A 20,550-nucleotide genomic window follows, 5' to 3' on the forward strand; every position below is an offset into this window, starting at 1 on the left:
TGTAGCTGGGTATTTATAGGGCACGATTCTCAAGGGTGGCTGGAGTCGACACATGGCGATTGCTGAGTGGGGCTTAGGCTTGGTCCAAAAGAGCTTTTTGTCGTCACTCTCTAGTCGGGGGCGGTTCGCGGCATGCTGCCGCAAGGCAGCCCAGTAAGCTTGCGGCATGCAGCCGCAAGCTGATTGCCTGCAGCAGCTCACGGCTAGCCTCCAACCATGAGGCTAGTACGCGACAAGTTACCGCGGCCGCGAGGCTCGCATGCGGCAAGCTCCTGGCCACGAGGCCCGCGGTAAGCTTCTTGCCGCTCACGGCTCATGGCTAAGTGCCGCAAGGCTTACCCTCGCGACAAGCCGCTGTGTGGCCAGCCCTAGCGGCAGACTGCTGCGAGACCTGTGAAGCACGGAAACGGCTTGGAAGCGCCGTTTCAGTGTTTCCGAACCGTTTCCCGTTTCGAAAACGGGAAAAACGGCCCGAAATGTTTTTCAGGCAGTTTGTGTAATTATTGAAACATTTTGGGCCATTTCAAAATTTATAAAACATTGTCGGAAATGCGTTTCCAGCGAGCTGGGCAGCTACTTCTTCTTCTTCCAGCAAGCTGCGCAGCCATTTCTTCTTCCATATGAACCCTCCCCCTCCCCAAACGCGCACTGCGATGAGAAGATTTGATTATCTGAAGATTTGACTCTCTGAGAAGAAAAGAAGATATTAACAATATGTATATATATGTGAAGTTAATGGATGTATATTTATGTATATATATATATATGCAAGTTAACAGCAAAAGAGATATATATATATGTGAAGATATATTTATCATTATATATATATGTCTCTATATATATTTTTAATACATTATAAAATTTATGTTTATTATTTACATTTAAATATTTTTTATTTTTTATATTAAAAATTATATTTATAAAAAAATCTTTATATTTTTAAATTTACAGTTTACCCCGCGTTTCCGTTTCTTAATTTTTTAGAAAAATACCATTTTCGCGTTTCTGTTTCCTATTGGAAACGTCTCCCGTTTTTGTTTCCGTGCAACCTAGCGCGAGACTGGTGGCCGCGCGTTAGCTAGTGACAACCTTTTTTGTCACCAGCTTTTTCCTTTTTTCTCTTTTTCTGAAAATTTCTCATTTTTCTCTTTCTCTATTTTTCCTAACACCACAAATTGAAACAATGAAAAATTTAAATAACCACAAAAAAAGAAGAAGTGAAAATACATATAAAAAAGACAATTTTTTAATTTTTAAAACTTGTAATAATTTCGAATGGAAGATTATATCCTATCCTCGTCATGCTACCATAGCATCACAATTTAATAACGACACATTATTTATTTATATCCAAATACACGGCAATTAATTAATAAAGAAAAACTCTATTTGAAATTTCAAACCACCCGTTATGGTAACGTTACAATTGAATATTTTCTTTAGAGTGCGTCAATTATGATTTTAACAATAATTTTTTATTAAAAAATAACTTTTGGTTCGAACCATTATAAATACGATGAAAATAATTAACGAGTTAGAATTCAACTGTAGTGCGGAAAATGCAACAACATTTTATTACAAGGAGAAAAGAGGTAGGTGGAGGTAAGGAACAGTGGGAATAGCTAACAGTCAGCATCTGAAACACAAGTGCTTTCCCTTTTCCCCAACCCCTTTGTTAGATGAGTTCCAAGCTGGACCAAAACTGCAACAAGGTCCTGTCCTGTGCATGGAAAATGGTACATATATCAGACCATGTATTTGTTTTTTGTTTGGAAAACGATCCCGAAGACAATCCTGCCTTTAGAAAGATTATAGCAGCATATATTAAGCTTTTATCTCACTATATGAGTTCGATTATATGAATCCTTGTTCAAAAACAGATGGTGGAATGTGTATAAAATGACCATTACATTCGTTGATTCCACTATCCTTTCAATGGCTTTTCGCGGTGCCATACATCACTGTTTCTTCAGAAAAACTAAACCGGCTGGTGAATCTAGTAGACATTGTGCTAACACTAGATTAAGGTTCAAGAATTCACTAGATTATCTTGACATACTGACAGAAAAAGGAAAAGAAAGAAAATGTAATGTTGCCATTGAAATGTGATTAGGCAGAGAAGTGCAATAGACAGCTTCTTCTTTCATTGACAAGTTTATGAAAGTTGAATGGAATGGAGCAACTCACCAAGCTTAGGCATCAATTGATCTGACTGGGAAAAAAGGAGCCAGACTCGTAAGAATGTTTGAACAACTGATACTGTTGGAACTGGCTAGAACTTCCATCGCCGTGAAGATCTAAAGAGTAGAGCCGGGACACAGCAGGCGGTTGTTCCAGTCGCATGTACGGTGATGAAGCAAGCGCAGCAATTTGTGACTCGGCATGCATCACTGGCAGGCCCACACTGCTTTGGTTCTCACCCGGGATTAAGTGTTCCAGAGATGTGGATTCGGGATCATTCAAACTCCAGGAGTTAGTTGACAGAAGAGAGAGAGCATTCCCAAGATCTGGTGCTACATCCAAGTTGCAATTAATGACTGATGACGATACATCTGCCAGAGGTCACGTAACATTGCAACAGGAAACTTAGTGTGATTTCCAAGTGATTGCCCATAAACCCACTTGGAAAAGGATCTAAAAGGTAGAAAACAAGAGTATCTGAAAGCTAAAAGATGATGTCATTATGATAAAACAAGATTGACAAATACTGTCCAATCCGATTCTCCATTTATCAGACTGAAAATTCATTCATTCAAGAGATGTATAAACTTGTGTTCAAACACTTGTTCCTGCTACAAGATGCATAGATATGAAAGCAAATTCTAAATGGATCTAGGCAAGTGTTTGTGTGACTCTATGTAGAAACAGAATGATATTCATTGTCCAATCTGGCTAAACCTGCTCTTAGCATCTTATATATGGCAAACTAAATGAGAATGGAGTTCTCTTTCAATAGTCTGCTTGAACTACTTCGTATCTTAGCATCTTATATTGGCGGTTATTGTTCTATGCTGATGCACATTTTGATTAGCACACATTATAACTGCACAAGTTTGTTAATTATAGCAAAACTTCATGTAATGAAACCAGTAGCCAGTATGGTATATGTATTTCAAGTGAAGAAAGGGAGATCTACCATGATTAGGAAGTGGGCATCTCATCAGTGGATAAATGGCGCTGGCTAACAGAGGAGGAGTGTTCTGGAAAGACATGGTTTTCTCTGTGCCCAGGCATGGTGTAGAGAAGGAACTGGGTATCTCATCAGTGGATAAATGGCGCTGGCTATCATTGGATACACTTCTTGTGAGCCTATTCGAAGAATCCCTGGATTGTGCAATCTTGAAGTTGCAACCATTTTGCCAGGTATGGTGGGAAACTGGGGTTGGTACCCCATTCAACAAAAGGTTCATCGGCTGTCTCCCATCTGCTCGGTTCAGAAAACAGAGGCCAAAATTTTGGTTTAGAAACAAGCAAATTGATAATGCAAAGTGGTGCCAAACCAGATCTCTTCAAGCAACAACCGAAAAAAGAAAAGGGAAAAAAGACATGAAGAGTACGATGTGATGAAACATAGGCGTATCAAGTTGCACTCAGAATCATGCATGGGAACAAAAGTAGCTTAAAAGTTTGAAACTAGATTGGAAAGCCCACCATATAATGAAGAAGCTCTGACAGAGCTGAACGGGATAGCCCCTGGATGACGCCTGCGACGCCTTGCATTATGATCGGAGAGGCGCCTGCGACAGCTCCGTTTCTTATCATCAAACTCAGATAAATCATGGAACCTTCAAAATTGTCAACAACCAAGGAGCTGCAATGTCAACATCCATTACAAAAGAATAAAAAGACCACAAAAGTTCACTAATGATACATTGAGGTTACAAGACTTTACGGTCAAGCAGAAAGCCCCCAATGTTAATTGTTATCAAAAGAAAATTTGAGTCACAGATGATAAATCCAATGCAACTTGTTTTCATAATTAGCTTCTTTATCAACTAACTTATATCCACCCAAAAAAAAAACACTTGCCTACTGCACTGTTGGCAGAACCTGCGCTCCATCCCAGCTATTATGACCCTTGGACTTTTAGAATGGCTTTCACAAATTCTATGTCGGCGATGGTAATCTTTGGCTGACCTGAGGTCAAGGTTGCATCCTTCTACTTGGCAGCGTGAGGTCTGTGTACTTTGATTAGGCCCTCTACATCTCCTTGCCATGTTGGCAGACGACGATGACGATGTTGGAATGGCAGATAAACATGTCTTTGGTGCGCTAGCGGCAGCACAAATGGACTCAAAGTATGTTCGCTTACCAAGCTTCAAACCTATCATTGATTCCCCAGAGGTAACTGAAGTCCCCATTGTCGAAAACTTCCCATTCTCATCCTCCCCAGAATTCTCTTCCTTATGACTAAGATAAGCTTTAGCCAAACCATCAAAACTGCCAAATGTCTTCCCACTTTCTTTCAGCGATGAATCTGCAGAAGCTGCGACGGAACTCTTGGATGAAGAGGAATAACCCAAATCCAGGCCAGAGAATCCAGCACCAGCAGATGAGTACAGGGATCCAATTCCAACTCCCTCTGCACCAATTTCATGGGTTGATAACTGTAAATGTTTAGGAATTTCAAATGCCTTGCCACTGAACATGGCTACATTCTCCCAGATGTCCCACCCTGGCGGAGTTCTTGAGTTCCACTCCATCAATTAAAGGAACCCTCATAAGAGAAATTTAAATACCCCACCTAGAGCCCTAGATACTTGGATAAGTTTAGAGCCATCATAATGAAAGAGAGAACTAACGAGCAAGCATTTGACCCAACATGTTTAGGACTATACACACCTTCAAAAAACTTGAACCAAAACAAACAAACAAAAACAGAAAGAAAAAAGGAAAAAATGGCAGGCTTGAGAGAGCTGGGGAAAGAAGGAAGGTAACAACAAGAAGATGGGTGCTTCCTTCAGAAGGACATAGGCAGATGATATAAAGGAAAGTAACTGGAGAACAGAAAAGGGGGGTGTCCCGACAAAAAATTGTCGCTTTCGACCCACAAGTTTGAAGCCACTTTAATCTGCCCTTCCAACTAATCATACAAGTGTAAATCAATCAGTAGTCAGAATCCTCCATGTGGATTCTTCTGGTTTCCATTTTGGCCAAGACAAAACAAGCTCAGCACATTCAATGGGGATGGACGGTTCTGCCCATCTCCGCGTCCACCCCTCAAAACTCTTATCCACCTGATCCAAACCATATTCTTTCTCCAAATTTACCATGATCCAAGCCCTCCCAGTAAAATGTAGCTATAGCTTTACCCAGATTGTCATTCCAAGTCCTCATTAAATGATATGTCTGCCTCTGGCTAAATCAAATTCACCTCTCCCACTGTCCACTTTTAACACAGAGATACCCAAGAAAATATATATTTATCTGACTGAATAATAATAGTGGTAGGTTAATAACGATATTATCAATTATGTGGTATTTTTTTATTAAAAAAATTATTACCTTTTCTACTTAATATATTTTTTAATAAAAAATGCACACGTCAATAACGATATTATTTTATCTGACTACTTACTATTGTCAAGAACAGACTCATTAGTCATTGGAAATTGATTTTACACTGACAATCATTTATCCCTTGTCGTCTGCTCTTCTGACCCTCCCTACCTCTCAAATAATTTCCGCTGAGACATTATGGCTTTCTGGTTGAGGCCTTTTTCTGCCTTGAATAATAATAACTACCTCTTAAAGCTGGGTGCACTAATTGAGGCATTACGTCGACTACCCTTCGTCAACTTTTCGTTACATTCTAGCTGCAGCTGATCTGAATCAGGCTACTGTACTGCCTCACCTTATTAATCCAATAATTCAAGCTCGGTTCTCGAATGCGACCCATTGTAATATATAGGTGACTACAACGTCAAAATTCACAATGTCTTTTACGCGTTTCAATGCCTCCACCCCATTTCAAATGCACAAAAGCAACCAAACTAAATGGGTATCAAGATTTCCAGGGTGTTTGCCTTACCAGTTTGATCGCTTTTAAATTATTATAATAATTTATAAGTTATAAAGATTTTTTTTTAAGTGTTTGACAACCCTTATAAGTTTAAAAATTATAAAACTATTAAACTTAAAAGCTATTACATGAGCGTTTTGGAAAAATTTAGACCCCCAACTTTAAAAAAAACGCTGATTGGAAATTATATGTATTGGCCAATAAAATTATTTATTTGTTCTCACACAAATTCCATATTTTCTATCCATCCATCTCCTTCGTCTATTGCCTTAACCGTTGCCACTTCCCTCCAATTCCTTCTCGCCGTCGTGTGGCATGTCTCCAACTTTAATTGTCACCTCCAACTCTTCATTGATCGCCGTCTCTAACCCCACCATCTCCAATAGCCATTGCCTCTAGATTTATCCCCATCGTCTTTTAACTGCCAGCTCTTTCTTGTTTGTCGTTGTCGTTCGCCGCTTATGCTTCCATCAGCGGTGGCATCCCCAATCATTGTGGAGACTGTATATATATATAAATGTATATATATTAATTTAATGATAATATTTTTTAAGGAGAAAAATAAAAAATGTATATATATTATATTAATATATTTTTTAATATTTATGTATAATTTATAAATATTTAATAATAAAATTTTATATCATTCAATAATATGTTTATTTTTATTTTTTATTAAATTTTAATAATTTATCAACTCTTTTAAATCAAACACATAACTATTAATTGATAATTTAAAAACACATTTATCTAAATACGTTATTAGTTTAAACATTATTCAACTTTTCAACTTTATGTAACTTAAAAACTCAATAATATTTGAACTATAAAAAAAAAAAAAAAAAAAACAATAAGTCAAAGACCCCTTCGCCCGCACACAGTTTACCCAAAGGCAAAAACTCCTCTACATTAGCAACAAATCCGTCCTCCCTCTGGCTCTGGCTCCGCCTCGCCCACAACCTTCACGTACCGGCTCGCACCCAATCAATCACATAAAACAAGACACAAAATTTAAGATGGCTCGGTCTCAATCATCCCATCAACACAGTCCCGACACCTCGGTATAAATCACACTCTCTTGTACCATCTCATACACAACTACAGTAACCCGACTACATCATCTTGCAGATTCCTTGTGCGCCCATCAACAACTTAGGGGCCTATTTATAAATAATCGTTAGCTCTAATTGAATTACTTCTCTTGCGTTCACAATCAAATCGAGTTTTATCTGAGAACACTCAATTCCCATCAAACACGAAGTCGAGTTGATATCTAACGCCCTCCAATGATGGAAATTTGCACAAGCACATACCCAGAAGTGCGAAAGATTTAACACAGCCCACTTACAGGAAGTACGATATGAGATGAGGAGGAGCAGTGTCACTGCCCCCATCATTGACGCCGACGGGCTCCCCCTTGCTCTCTCTCTCCCCATGAGAGAGGGACGGGAGGGGCTGGTGGTTTTACACGAAAGAGGAAACTATTGCATTGAAAGCAGGAGGAGGAAACCAGGAGAGCCGCGAATTCCTTGCCATTTATAGCATTCCATTATTGCCGCGGCAAAGTCTAAATTATTGTTATTGTTAAATATACTAACAATCTGGCATCCATCCATCCTGCCACTGTCGGCCAGCCGGCCCGCCCAATCGTTTCATATCGATCCATTCACGCCTACGGATTGTGGACCCGCCCGTGTTTAGTTTCCACCCGGGCCGGGTTTCTGCAGATTTGTGCTTCTACTTTTATTTATTTTTTTGTGTAATTATTTAATTTTTTATTAATTCGATTACATTAATTTTTAAATTAATTTAATTCTTATATTTTAATTTTTTTATGTGACAATTCAATTTTTTTATTGTTTCAATTACATCCTTATATTTATATTTTTGAGTCAATTTAATTCTTGTACTTAACGTGAATAGAATGTAACGTGTATTTTGTCATTTCATTTTATTATTTTTTTTACTATATGCGTTAAATTGACTCAAAAATAGAGATATATAGATTTAATCGATTCAGATTATTATATAAAAATATTAAAAATATAAATTAAATTAATTTAAAAATCAAGTTCAAGTTTGTAATTGAAATACCAAAAAATTCAAATAATTATATAAAAATATAAAAGCAAAAATATAGATTTGGTCCCGATGCTTTCTTCTTAATCACTGATCACTGTGCATATTTTTTTATATTTTAAATAAATGTATTATTTTCATAGCTTAAACTCACGACATTTCAATTACAAAGCTTTTTTTAATAAATAGTATGTGTAAATATTAAAAAGGATATAAGAGTTATTATATTTAAAATTTATATAAAAACTATAATATTTTATGTTTATTTATTAAAAATTAAGAGTATTATAATGATATATACAATTTTGATAATATTTTTATTTTTCATAAATATAATTTTAGTCAATCCCATAAGAAAATATAAACTAATTATCGTAATGATCTATATTTGTACTATTAAAATTGTGATTTAATAATAGATGATAGTGTTAGTAAAACCAAAGTCACGAAATTTTAGGCCTTATTATTTTTTAGATCATTTTCATTTTTCAGTTTTTCAAAACAATAAAAACGTGTTTATTTACTCATTTTTTAAAATATCTTTTTCAAAACAAACAAAAAAATTATACACAAACTAAAAACAAAAAAAAATCATTTTGGTTATTTTCATCACAAATATGTTCAAAATTTTTAAAATACAGAAAATGTTATAAATACGAAAAATGTTATCGACTATTGAAAAAGAATACATTTTTAGCAATCTCAAAACATATTCCAGAAGCTAATGAAATAGTTTTGAATGACTTTAAAAACGCCTTTAAAGGTGTATTTTTTTCAGAAAATAATTAACTTTCTTAACAAATAGACACGTACGATGTACGAGAGTATTTTGGTTAATTTTTATTTTTATTCATCCAAATTGACTCAAGAGATGCGATCTGATCATCTACTTGATATAATTATGACTCTTTCCGACCTCCCAACAAGCCTATATCAAGATATAAATTTTAAAAGACAAGCATTATCATTAATTAAGTATTACTCATCCATTATTTGTAGATTATTACGTAAAGAGTAATATTATTTATCTAGATTGTAGGTGAATCTTCAATCTCATCAATACATTTTCATTAAAAAATAAAAATGTACAATGTAAACATAAAAACAATAGGAAAGCTGAAGCTTGTGATGCTCTGCAGCTCAACGTGGGACACGATTGCATTCAATATGGGCACTGTAATTTTCTCGAGAAAATGCCATGCACGGACCATGCAAGTATCGACAAGGAAAGTGAAATTTGTTTGGCCGCATTCTCATATGTATTGGTTGGATGATTCTGTATCTGTGGAAGACGTAGTAGTTGTCAAAGGTGACACTGTGGCTTCCAACTCATGCAAATAAGCTTTTATTTAGTAGGGGGACCAGCAATTGTCACTGTATTGTCCTGTGCTTGCTTGCTTTAGAGCAAAGCTAAGCTGCCTTTGTTCTGTAGCATTCACAGACTCGTATGATGAATAGATAATAGATATAGCCCTCCTGGAAGGCATGCTCAATTGCTGTTAGCACGGTCGGGCAAGGACAAAGGAGTGTATTGAAAAGGAAGGAAATACTTCAGAAATAGTTTCTTTTTAAATTAAGAGTGAATAGAAATGATCTCTTGCCCGCGTCGAGCAACAATTATGTTGTTAGACACGGACTAACAGAACAATTATGTTACTAGACACAAACTAACAAGGGGGTAATTGGTTCCACAACCCCGTGCTAGCCAATGCTTCACAATAGATCATTTTTGTAAGAGCGAGACCAAGTATAAAAACAATTCTCTCCCGATCCCCACAGACCCAGAATCTTATGCGTAGAGACACCATCTGAAATATATAAATGCTTATATCATACAAATATATTAAGAAATATACTAAAAAAAACCTCCATAGAGTAACCAAATTACATATATATATATATATAGTTTAGCTTCTCTTTTTATTTTCCTAGTAACTTACAGTCATCAGATTTTTAACTTGATCTGTAAATGCCTGTTGTTATCTCCTGCCACCCAACAGCTGAGCAGTGGGGGTGAGCTGGCACCAGGCACCCCCACTGCTCAGCTGTCAAACATTGTCTGCTTCCCCCAGCCTAATAGTTGACTCTACACTCTGTTTTTCACATCCTGGCCCCCACCTAAAAGTGTTATCCTGGGAGATTATTGGTGTAGGAGTAGGTCATGACAAACTCCCCTCTTCTAACTCCCGGCATCCTCGCCATGCCAAAAATCCATATTTTATTCTGTCTGCAATCAGTTTCAAAACAACTTCCTAACCTGCATCCACTGATCATCAGCGACCAAGATTGGCTCGGATACCAACTATAACACAACAGGTTGAGGTCCTAATCGGAATGTGATAGCAAAAGGTGACTAAATCATGGGATCGAGTAATATACTCAAAACCTTCCCAATAGACAATTGGGAAATGACTGTTTCATGACAGTTGGAGTTGTTCATCCATCTCAATCTCCTTGTTTGCTAAATCCTTCCTGTTTTTGCATTTCCTCCATCATCTTCTTCTCATGTTTGTGCCACCTGAAGGCTGCTACTCTTGAGTTTTGCTCTCATCAGGCTGCCTGCTTTGTTATTGTACTCAGCCATTGTATAGCTTTTGATCCCACTATTGTAGCAAAAATTACCCAACATTTCATGGCTGAAATTGATTTCCAGGACTACCATATCCTTTGTTTTAAGCCTGAATCCTATTTTCAGAGGAGAACAGGTGTCCACTTCTATTTCGATCATGAGCCAATCACCGGAACCTGCCTTCAATGTTAGATCTTCATCTACTTAAGGTTTCCTATTAGGCTTCCAGTGTTTCAAGCATTAGCCATGGTCAGGTGATAGGCCACATATTCGAATCCAAAATGGAGAAACATCGAAATTTACCTCTCTAAACATGATTCTAGGATCCTATTGTTTTGGCACTGCCAACTTTCCCATTAGGTATGAACATCAAAAGCAAAAAATTTCATAAAAAATAATCTATTTACGCTCTTTTTAAAAGCTTGGGTAATTTTTTCATACATTTAAGAAGCCAAAAGCTTCCACTGATGTTTGCATCATTCATGGACAAAACAATTCTCTACCAATTTGATGTAGGCTCTAGCATAATATTGCAGTACTAGAGATTGATAAGTCATGATATTTTCACGATATTATGATAAAGAAAAGTGCGAATCCATGCTACTTGAACATGACAAACTTTTCATATAGAAAACTGAGACATTTTGCAGCACCAAAAGCTGGTTCCAATTTTGTACATATACGAATTTATAATAATAAAAAAAAAAAAACTCTATAAGGACGACTAAGAAAAGATCATTCCAGCCGGATAAGATACAGTTATCATAGATGAGTGCGCTACCTTGTCTGGTATTTCCTCCGCTGGTGAGAAACTCCAGAAAACAAAACTCTCTAGTGCCTCTTCATTTCCCGAAATATATTTGCCACATTTGGGGATAACCTTGGGAGGAATTTAAATAACTGAACCAAGACCATAAGAAAAAGACATTAAGCACAAGGATATGCAGAAAAGATCATAAAGACTAGTCGATAGAAGAAATTGCAGAAAAATTTATAAAATTGAAAATGTAACTCCTTGGAAGCATTTTGACTCTGTCATGAACTTATTCCATCATTAGTTATCAGTTAGAACCCTAATAATAATTGTGGTTAAGACAATACAGCCACTATCCAAATTTTATTCCCAATTTACCTAGTTGAGTTGTAATTGAGTTTAGGCTTTGACTGAATCTGGCTTATTGTTATAGGAGCTGAATTAAATTGAATCTGCAAGCCATAATATCAGTTCAAGTCTTCTAAGCAGTTAAAGGCACATGTTTCCAAAGCACCAAGATTACAAGTGGTTGATACAAATTAAAAATCATTCAAACTTGACAAACAAGTCCGAACAACTGGATCTATACAACTGAAGGATCGCCCAAAAAAGAAGAGGTGAGACGGACATTATCTCAGATGAGTAATGAATTCCCTACAAGTTCTTACACCAATAAATCCGCAGAAGAACAGAATGGTGGAAAGGAAGAGTAGTTTCTCCAAGAATGGTAAGGTGATGTTCCATGCAAGGATCAAAATACTGTTCCAAGATGCTATTTTGCTTAACTTAAATACAAAAATGATTTGGAGAAATTGAGAGAAGTGAAGTGACAAAAAAACATAAGGAACATATAAAAATATTTGGAAAGCTAAAGATCACTCATATCCATGCAAACTTAATAATAAAATAATTTAACATGTTTGAATTCTATACATCCATTTACATGAGGGCACAAGTACTGAATTTGGAACTAACTCAATAGAAACAAGAAAGTGATATCAAACAAGTGAACCTTACAAAGCCTTCTATACATAATCATAGCTGACCCCACATAATGGCATTAAGGCTTGTTATGTTGTTGTTTATTGTTTTCTATACCATAATCAAAATGAAGACACCAACCTTTTATATGCTGCGAGAAAAAGGTCAAACCATATGCCTACAATTATGGGCAAATTTCCCATTCTTGTTCTAAGAAGAAACACTTTGTTTCCCTAGTGAGATGACAGATATTTCCATTATAGAAAGACAAAATTGAAATGCAAACAGACAACCAAGGAACAGAGATGAATTTTATCCATTGTCAAATTTATATTCATGCTTTGTGCTATGCAATACGACACGAAAATAGGATCTATGTGCCATATATTTCTAGTGCAGAACATACCCAAAGCTTCACACATGAATCAATGACAACTGGTACTAGGCAGATGAATATGGTTATAGTAGACTGATCAACTTCAAGGCCATAATGCTCAAATATTACCTCTAACAAAGTCTGCCATCCAGATTCAGAATGATATCTGCAAGTTTTCAGTTTCATGGTTACTTCTTTGAGATTCATAATCATGAAAATCAGATTAAAAAAAAATACAACTGATTAAAAATGAAAAGAAAAAATAATATCCTTCTCGAGTTTAAGAGTTTGTTGAAAACAACAAAAGAAAACTTTTTCAATTGAAAATTGTTGGCTCCATGTCATTTTTGAAAGAGACCAAGTCAAATTCCATTATCTTAATGCAAAAGTTCATCTGGAACCAAATTTCCAAGCCCACTAGAATGAAATTACCTTTGAAATAAATTGAAATTAACAGGAATATGCAGATAAGTGCTTTTTCAGGAAGGAGAGGAACATTACCCCAAAAAAATATCTGTGGTAAGTATAATAAGAAATGCCTTCCCAGTGTCTGAAATATTATTTATTATTTTGTAACCAGTATATTTGAGCAAAGCCACCTGCAGAGGAGGAACAAACTATTGTGAGGGAAAGAAACATGTCATCCCAAACTGCTGACTAAGATAATTCCACAACATACAGGACCAACAGAATTGAAAGAGATTGGGGATTCTGTACCTCCAATAAAGGAACACATATACAACTATTGTGCAATGATTTCTACTCATAATTCATGACATTTAGGCTTTGTTTAACTTTCACCGAACCATTTGTTTGTCTCACTTTCCTCTCTTTAGTGCATATTGTTGAATATTTAATTTGTTCAGGCAAATTCAGTAAATCTGGATTCCAAGGACTTCTCATACTTGATACACATCACTTCCGTTTCTCTAAGTACATCCTGGAGCCAAGGATATGAGCATAGACTATGGAGCCCAGCAAGCAGCTAAGCACTTACACTGCCTACGGAGCCTCTCTAGTCTCATTGCCACTCAAGAATCTCAATGGTCCCTTCAGTAATTAGAGTTTGGTTGTGCTGGAAATCCATACATAGAGAGAGGTAGAACTTCTAATATTTCTTTATGCAAAGATTTTGACTTCCGGCACCAAAACAAGGGATAAAGTTGAGCTTGGCTGGAACTGCAGTTATGAAAGAATGGAACTGATAGGAATGGGTTTTGGCATGCAAATTATATGTGAGGGCTAAGTGGTCTGTTTACAAAAAAGTTATTAGACAAGTTAACACAAGTCTGGTACCATTAAATTTCATGAATTATTTAACCAAGCAACAAAGGCATGTACTATCAACTATGACATGCTGAACGAATTTAAAAGTTGAAAACAAGCGTGCTTCTTCAATTTTATTATATTCTGATAGGCAATGACCGGACTATTGTTGTTTGTTTCTCAGAGATTTATATGTGTGTGTATATATATATATATATAGAGAGAGAGAGAGAGAGGACAACTGCATAATCAAAAACATAATCTTCTTTAAAGAAAAAGAAACTGTGGCAGAAAATGGAATGATTACTTACTTTATTCTGATTGAAGTATAAAAGAATGAATAATGAGATCCCAAATACCACATCCGACCATATATTAGCAAATGCTCTGCGGTTCTCTAACCTCCATCCATCCCGCAACTCTAACCTGTCAGAGCAACAAACAGGCGGATATTGAAATTATAAAGAACAGATTTTTTGTGGGGGTGTTTGGGGGGGGGTGGAATCAACAGTGAACTTAGAAATTGGGAGAAAGAGTAACTCTCAAAGAACATTATCTGTCAGAACATATCAGGTAAAAACCATAAGCAGATGAACAAAGAAAGGTTGACCAGTAGCCCCATACTTAACACATTGGTTAGCATGACCCAGAACCAAAAAGGGGCAGACTGCTTCTTGGTTTCACATTGCCACTTGGATAATTAAGACACTTTTAGAATTCCACTTGGCTCCCCTTTTACATGCAATCCCGCTACAAAACCCTGTCCCTCAAATTTAGTATTCCAGTCTTCTACTCATAGGAAACTTCTAATATTCTAGGAATTCCATTTTTTTTATGAATGAAGCTATTTCCATCTACAGTGCCCTAGACTTCTAGCCAATCATCATAACACCATCAAGTTATTAAAAACAAATATTGATGGAATAAAATTATCAACTGAGAAATGTGAATTAAACATAATCTTACGCTTTATGTTGTAACTCCAACCAAAGCTCCTCATCAGAAAGAGGAGGAGATTTACCAATTTCTACCTCCAGCCTGTATCTTGCTTTTTCCAGTTTTAACTCATTCACCATTTCCAGCTTTTGATGCCTTCTTACATCCAGCATATGTGCTGCAAGTGGCACAGTCTTTACATACCTGTTCAAACCAATAGATCAGCTGTGCAAATGTAAGCAGCAAATTCGTCGCCATTACCAAACAAACTGCATCCTTATGTTACAGTGCGCCTGCAACAAGTATTTACAGGGTATTTGCAGTGACTTATTGACTTGTTACCTAACGAGGAAGGAGGAGTGAAAGGTACGGGAGTAAATAGCATAGACAATGTGATTCTCACACATTTTGTTCAAAAAAAGGCATCCCCAGTGCACAATGCTCCCTGCTTAGCCAACAATTTTGTTTGTATTACAGAAATTCGTATCACCACTCCAAAATAAAAAGCAGAGAGGAGGGGCTCTCATACATCATGCCAACAATTCTTTAAGCAGGTTCCATACCAACAAAAACAAAAGGATGGGAAAAGGAATAAATTTGGATGGGAAAAGGAATAAATTCTTTAACATAAATTTATCTAGAAGCTTAAGAACTTCTATAAAAGGACCCAATTCAAAGGCAAATTTGGATGTTCAAGGGTGTGAATTGCAACAGATTTCACATGGTTGACAAAGGTAATATATTCAAGAATTACCTGTCCAAAAAAGGCATGAGAACATAGTCATGAACCAAAAAATCGAGTGCGCATGGTATAATTAACAGTACTGCCAAAAATTTTGCCTGCAACAACAAGATGAGTGCTTTTTAGGGTACTATACTATTTGCTGAAAACAAGACCCCATACAAGACATTGAAAAATCAATAACAGAGTATACTATTTGTTGATAGCTTCCAAATGATCAAAAGGCCAGCCTGTTACATGTATGTCAGTTACTAATGACTCGTGTTTAAGCCTAACATAGTGCGACGCTCCAAGTCAATCATGTAAATATCCAAATTGCATTGATTTTACTGTAAACAAGATTGTTTAGCAAGCAGAATGAAAAATATAGGGAGGTATGCCTATCAGAGCGAACACTGCTAGAGCAACCTGTGTCAACCACCAACACTTGAAGGAGAGTTCTAAAACCATGGCGGACAAGCATCCAACAGGGTCCTAATATTTTTCTGATATTTAAGTACCAAATACTCTTCAATCAGGTGCTCACATTCTAGGTTTTAATTCATATCATACATAGTATTCTTGTATTTTATATTTGAAGCAAGCACGTTCCATTTTGTGTTAGCAAGGAAACTAGACATTTCAATGCCTAATTTCCTATTATAAAAATGCCTACTAGTAATAACCAATTTAGACAAGTTGTTCCCAACAAACAACAACATATCAAACATTTATCCCACTATTTGGGGAATACAAAAATGTCTTAGGTACGTCTTTGAGTGCAATGAAAAAGACATAGTGATATTAGTGATTTTAATGACTGAAGATTACAAAAATCAAGAGTTAATTGTTAATGTTTTTTAGATTGTAGATCCATGCCAAAACTCATATTTTAATTGTATTTTTATTTAGTGAGGATTTGTAACTGGCATTTCCCCTGTATTGTTAGTTATAAAAATCAAACTGCTAGTTCCACCTAATCTCCTGTAGTTTTATTTGTAACTCCGATCAAACAGATGCACAATCACATGAAAGTAGGACTTAATAAATGAGGCAGAGAAATTAATTTTGTTAAAGTATGTTACTTGAAATGAATAATGTCCTTTGGGCATTATGAAGTTTATGTAACAACTGTGACCATGGATGTAAATAACAAAAAGAGTGTAACCTGACCGCAATACTAGATATGACGCTGAGGTTGAAAACAGGTAACCATATTATGCACCAAAAACAGATAACCATATTCTTACAAGCTTGATCACAGAGCATTCAAGAACTTACTGAATTTATTGAAGCGTATCGAAAGACACGGTCCTCATATAGCATGTCCTCATCTTCCTTTCCCAAAACTAAATCTCTGACAGACTTTACCAAACCTCCATCGGGAATTATCTTCTCCGGATCTGACCATATATCATCTCCAGATTTCCAGTCTCCATCATTGCTGTCTTGATCCCACGATGAGTTACTATCATTATGTGTCTCATTCACCAGCCAGTCTTCCCAGCTCTGGTTTTCTTCATTCCTCGTATCTTCTTGTGCTTCCCTCAGTTCTATAATTGCCTCAGCTCTCCTCTTCCAAGCTTCAAACTTTTCGCCTTCAGATGACTCCTCTTTGGAGCTATGAGATTCATCCCCTTCTAGCATGTCCTCATCCTTCAAACCAAGCCAATTCCCATCATCGTCAAAGAAAAATTTCTGCCACCAACTTCTCTTCCCCGAATGGCTATTCTTCGCATTGGGCGCGAACCTGCCCAGCCGCCTTCTTCCCCCACTCAATTGAACCACGATATTTGACAAATTTTGTGGATACAACAGCTTTTGAGACACACTCCGATTATAAAAGATTAAGTTTTGACATAAGACCAATGAAGTGCTCATTAAGAAGATGTAGAGAACTCCACATTTTTCAGTCCCATAAAGCAGTAAAGCAGCCCAAAATCTGCTCACATAACTTCACCGAGCAACAACAACAACAGAGATCATTAGAATCACTAAACAGAATTCAACACATTACTGCTCAAAATTACCCCCCAAAAACCACAAGAACAACAAATAAACCCTAAGCCCATAAAAAAGGTGCCCAAAGAGAGAGACAAAGAGGGTTACAGTAAGCGGTTTACCCTGGGAATTTGCTTGCGAAACCTCTGGGTTGTTCATTTGTTCAAACCTTTTCTTTAGTCCTCGTTGCAGAGTGGAGTTTCCAAGTTTGGCTAAGCTGATTGTCTCTCTCACTCCAACAATCTACCCGTTCGAGCTTGAAACTGTCAGACTGGGTAGGACCAACCGAAACCAAGAGCGTTCCTATCGCGGAAGAGGATAACGGATTTGCATCAGTTTTCGGATAATATCCCTTAATTCTTCAGCATTTACCGAAACTAATACAAGAAGTCCTATCCAATTGAACACCATTTTCCTCATAAATTTGGTCACAAGATTTCAACTTTGCAAAAATTTCGGCATTTTCACTTCATCTAGATTGTCTGTCATGTGTTGTTGAATTGATTTGATGTAGTTTAATTATGGATAATATTAATTATTATTTTAAATATAATAGTTAAATAATTGGTTTAGTTTGATTTTTGATAAAATCCATACGATTCAATTTTAATTTTTAAAAATTTTGATTAGTTCAATTCAATTTTATGCTAAAAATAATAAAAATAATTGAACTGATCGAATTTACCAAACGATATCATTTCTTGTCCAAGAACGTGCACAAAAGAAGAAAGAAAGAACAAAAGTCAGAAGATCATTCGCTTTCGACTTTCCTTTTTCTGCCTTCGTCATTCCACTTTGCGACTTTGCCTTCAATCGACAATCGTCATTCATGTTTCTCATTGGCCATTGTCGTCTCTGCCTTTCTCTTTGCTTTGAGTGGCTAATTGCGAGTTGAATGGAGAATTGAGTCCCATTTGCCTTCAACCTGCCTTTATTTTTGCCTTTGTCCATTGACATCATCGTCTTATCTCATGTCAACTATCGTTATCCCTGTTTTTCTCTTTGCTCTGACTTGCGACCTGCAAGTCGCAATCGAGATCGACCTATCATTCCCTTTATCTAACCAATGACCTATTACAATTGTGACTTATAATTCAAATTTGACTAAGATTGAGACTCTTAATTTGATCGTAATTATGATTTCAAATTTGACTGTGATTATGATGTTGTCAAATTCTATTTTATGTGATATTTATCTCATCTGAATGAATATTCTAGTGTATTATCTTCTGATCAGGATATGATTTGTCGTATTCATCTATAGATAATTTGAAATCTATAAATAAGTGTCTAATGTTATAGAATTAGTTGCAATTATATCACTTTTGTATTACCAATATTTAGTTAGTGGTATTTTGTTTTTTCTGCCCGTAGTTTTTCTTGATTTGGATTTTCCACGTTAAATTATGTGTTCGCGTGTGGTTGATTGCATTGATTGTGTTTTGTTGTCTATCCAATTTTGTAACAAATTGGTATTAGAATCGTCGAATCAAACCATCAACATTTGGTAGATCTCAGTTGTTGGATCTGCATCATCAATTGGTTTTAGGTTGCCCAGCACGTTCAGCCGTCGCAGCACATCTGCTTCCTCCTCCATCACCGACAACACCACATTCACCATCGATTGCCCTTGCCCTCACCGTTGCTTCAAATCCGATCGTTTTCCTCCACCTCATCGGTCGTTTGCCCCTTCATCGTTAGCGTCTTCATCGATTGGAACATCATTGGTCACTATCGAGCTTCTTGTTGTTGATTTGCTCTCTTTTCCACCATCGATCGTTGGCCAGCCTTCGTCGCCTTGCTCCTCTACTGTCGACCATAGGCCTTCCTTGCTGCTTGCCATCCGTCAACACAACAGCCATTACTGATTAGGTTTCTCCATTGCAGAAAACTATTGTTTTAGCACACCAATGTCTTTATCCAAATTTGGTTAGATCCGAACCACCAAGTCTAGACTCACTTCAAATTTGATCAGCTCAGGGTTGACCTATTAGGCCATATCCAACTAGCCAATCTATCAACCCAGATTCAGATATATTTTTGCCCAGATTTGTTGTCTAGACTTGGTATTCTCTGGTTTGTTTTCTATTAGGATTTTGTTTATCAACCGCTTACATTATTTGGGGTTATTTGATCTTCATATTAGCTATCTTGAAGTATGATATTCCATTATTGGATCAGAATATCTTGATTCTCACTATTGCAGGTTAAGATACGTGTAATTTTAGACGAATAGATTTAGATGAAAGTGAAGTTATCAATGGGGATTTATATTGATAAATGTGAAGTTATTAAAATCAATAAAGATATGTTGAGGCTAATATGTGGTTATGCTTTTAAGTGCAGCTGAAGATATCCACTACAATAAACTTTGTGTGGATTTGGGTGGTATTTCTTGTGGTGCAGTTTTGCTTGGTATTTATCATGAAATTAATTATTTGTGAATTTCTTGGAAGAAAGAATTTTGGATAATTTCATATTTGAATTTTGTGTCAAGGTGGAGCTTGTTACAATTGTGACCCATAATTCAAATTTGACTGAGATTGGGATTCCTAATTTTGACCGTGATTATGATTTCGAATTTAACTGTGATTATGATATTGTCAAATTTGATTTTATGTAAGATTTATCTCATCTGGACGAATTTTCTCATGCATTATCTTCTAATCAGGATATAATTTCTTTTATTCATCTATAAATGATTTTAGATCTATAAATAAGTGTCCAATGTTTTGAAATTAATTGCAACTATATCACTTTTGTGTTACCAATATTTTGTTAATGATATTTTGTTCTTTCTGCCTGTGATTTTTCTCGATTTGAGTTTTTCATGTTAAATTATGTG

General features: G+C 36.2%; 2 protein-coding genes across 9 annotated transcripts; both read right to left on the reverse strand.

The window, feature by feature from the left end:
• Positions 1–1,503: 1,503 nt before the first annotated feature.
• Positions 1,504–5,148, reverse strand: LOC127805809 (squamosa promoter-binding-like protein 12). The gene is made up of 5 exons (XM_052342594.1): positions 4,030–5,148; positions 3,652–3,785; positions 3,137–3,424; positions 2,188–2,552; positions 1,504–1,720 (listed from the first exon to the last, which is right to left on the reverse strand). The coding sequence occupies exons 1-4, from the start codon at positions 4,701–4,703 to the stop codon at positions 2,200–2,202; spliced, it is 1,449 nt and encodes a 482-aa protein (XP_052198554.1). The 5' UTR covers positions 4,704–5,148; the 3' UTR covers positions 1,504–1,720; positions 2,188–2,199.
• A 3,963-nt stretch (positions 5,149–9,111) lies between these two features.
• Positions 9,112–18,080, reverse strand: LOC127806857 (chloroplast envelope membrane protein). Of its 8 annotated transcripts, none has more exons than XR_008024517.1 (9): positions 17,828–18,080; positions 16,986–17,658; positions 15,738–15,823; positions 15,014–15,187; positions 14,359–14,473; positions 13,283–13,380; positions 12,911–12,947; positions 11,452–11,570; positions 9,112–9,577 (listed from the first exon to the last, which is right to left on the reverse strand). XR_008024517.1 is itself a non-coding variant. In XM_052344405.1 (8 exons), the coding sequence occupies exons 2-8, from the start codon at positions 17,583–17,585 to the stop codon at positions 11,502–11,504; spliced, it is 1,179 nt and encodes a 392-aa protein (XP_052200365.1). In that variant the 5' UTR covers positions 17,586–17,658; positions 17,828–18,079; the 3' UTR covers positions 9,616–11,501. The 8 variants fall into 8 exon arrangements, 2 of the variants coding, with proteins under 2 accessions (XP_052200365.1, XP_052200363.1); XR_008024519.1 differs by having other exon boundaries at positions 9,113–9,383; XR_008024518.1 differs by having other exon boundaries at positions 9,113–9,527.
• Positions 18,081–20,550: the final 2,470 nt, after the last annotated feature.

Source organism: Diospyros lotus, chromosome 7 (genome assembly GCF_014633365.1).
Source record: "Diospyros lotus cultivar Yz01 chromosome 7, ASM1463336v1, whole genome shotgun sequence".
NCBI lineage: Eukaryota > Viridiplantae > Streptophyta > Magnoliopsida > Ericales > Ebenaceae > Diospyros > Diospyros lotus.

Excerpts from the sequence above, each read along its gene's own strand:
- LOC127805809 (XM_052342594.1), bottom strand. The coding sequence starts at position 4,703 with ATGGAGTGGAACTCAAGAACTCCGCCAGGGTGGGACATCTGGGAGAAT. Across the intron at positions 3,425-3,651 it reads CAGAGCTTCTTCATTATATG|ATGGGAGACAGCCGATGAAC; the intron begins GTGGGCTTTCCA and ends TGAACCGAGCAG. Across the intron at positions 2,553-3,136 it reads ATGCCCACTTCCTAATCATG|ATGTATCGTCATCAGTCATT; the intron begins GTAGATCTCCCT and ends GACCTCTGGCAG.
- LOC127806857 (XM_052344403.1), bottom strand. The coding sequence starts at position 17,585 with ATGAGCACTTCATTGGTCTTATGTCAAAACTTAATCTTTTATAATCGG. Across the intron at positions 15,824-16,985 it reads GATACGCTTCAATAAATTCA|GCAAAATTTTTGGCAGTACT; the intron begins GTAAGTTCTTGA and ends TTGTTGTTGCAG. Across the intron at positions 14,474-15,013 it reads TTGGAGTTACAACATAAAGC|GTTAGAGTTGCGGGATGGAT; the intron begins GTAAGATTATGT and ends TTGCTCTGACAG.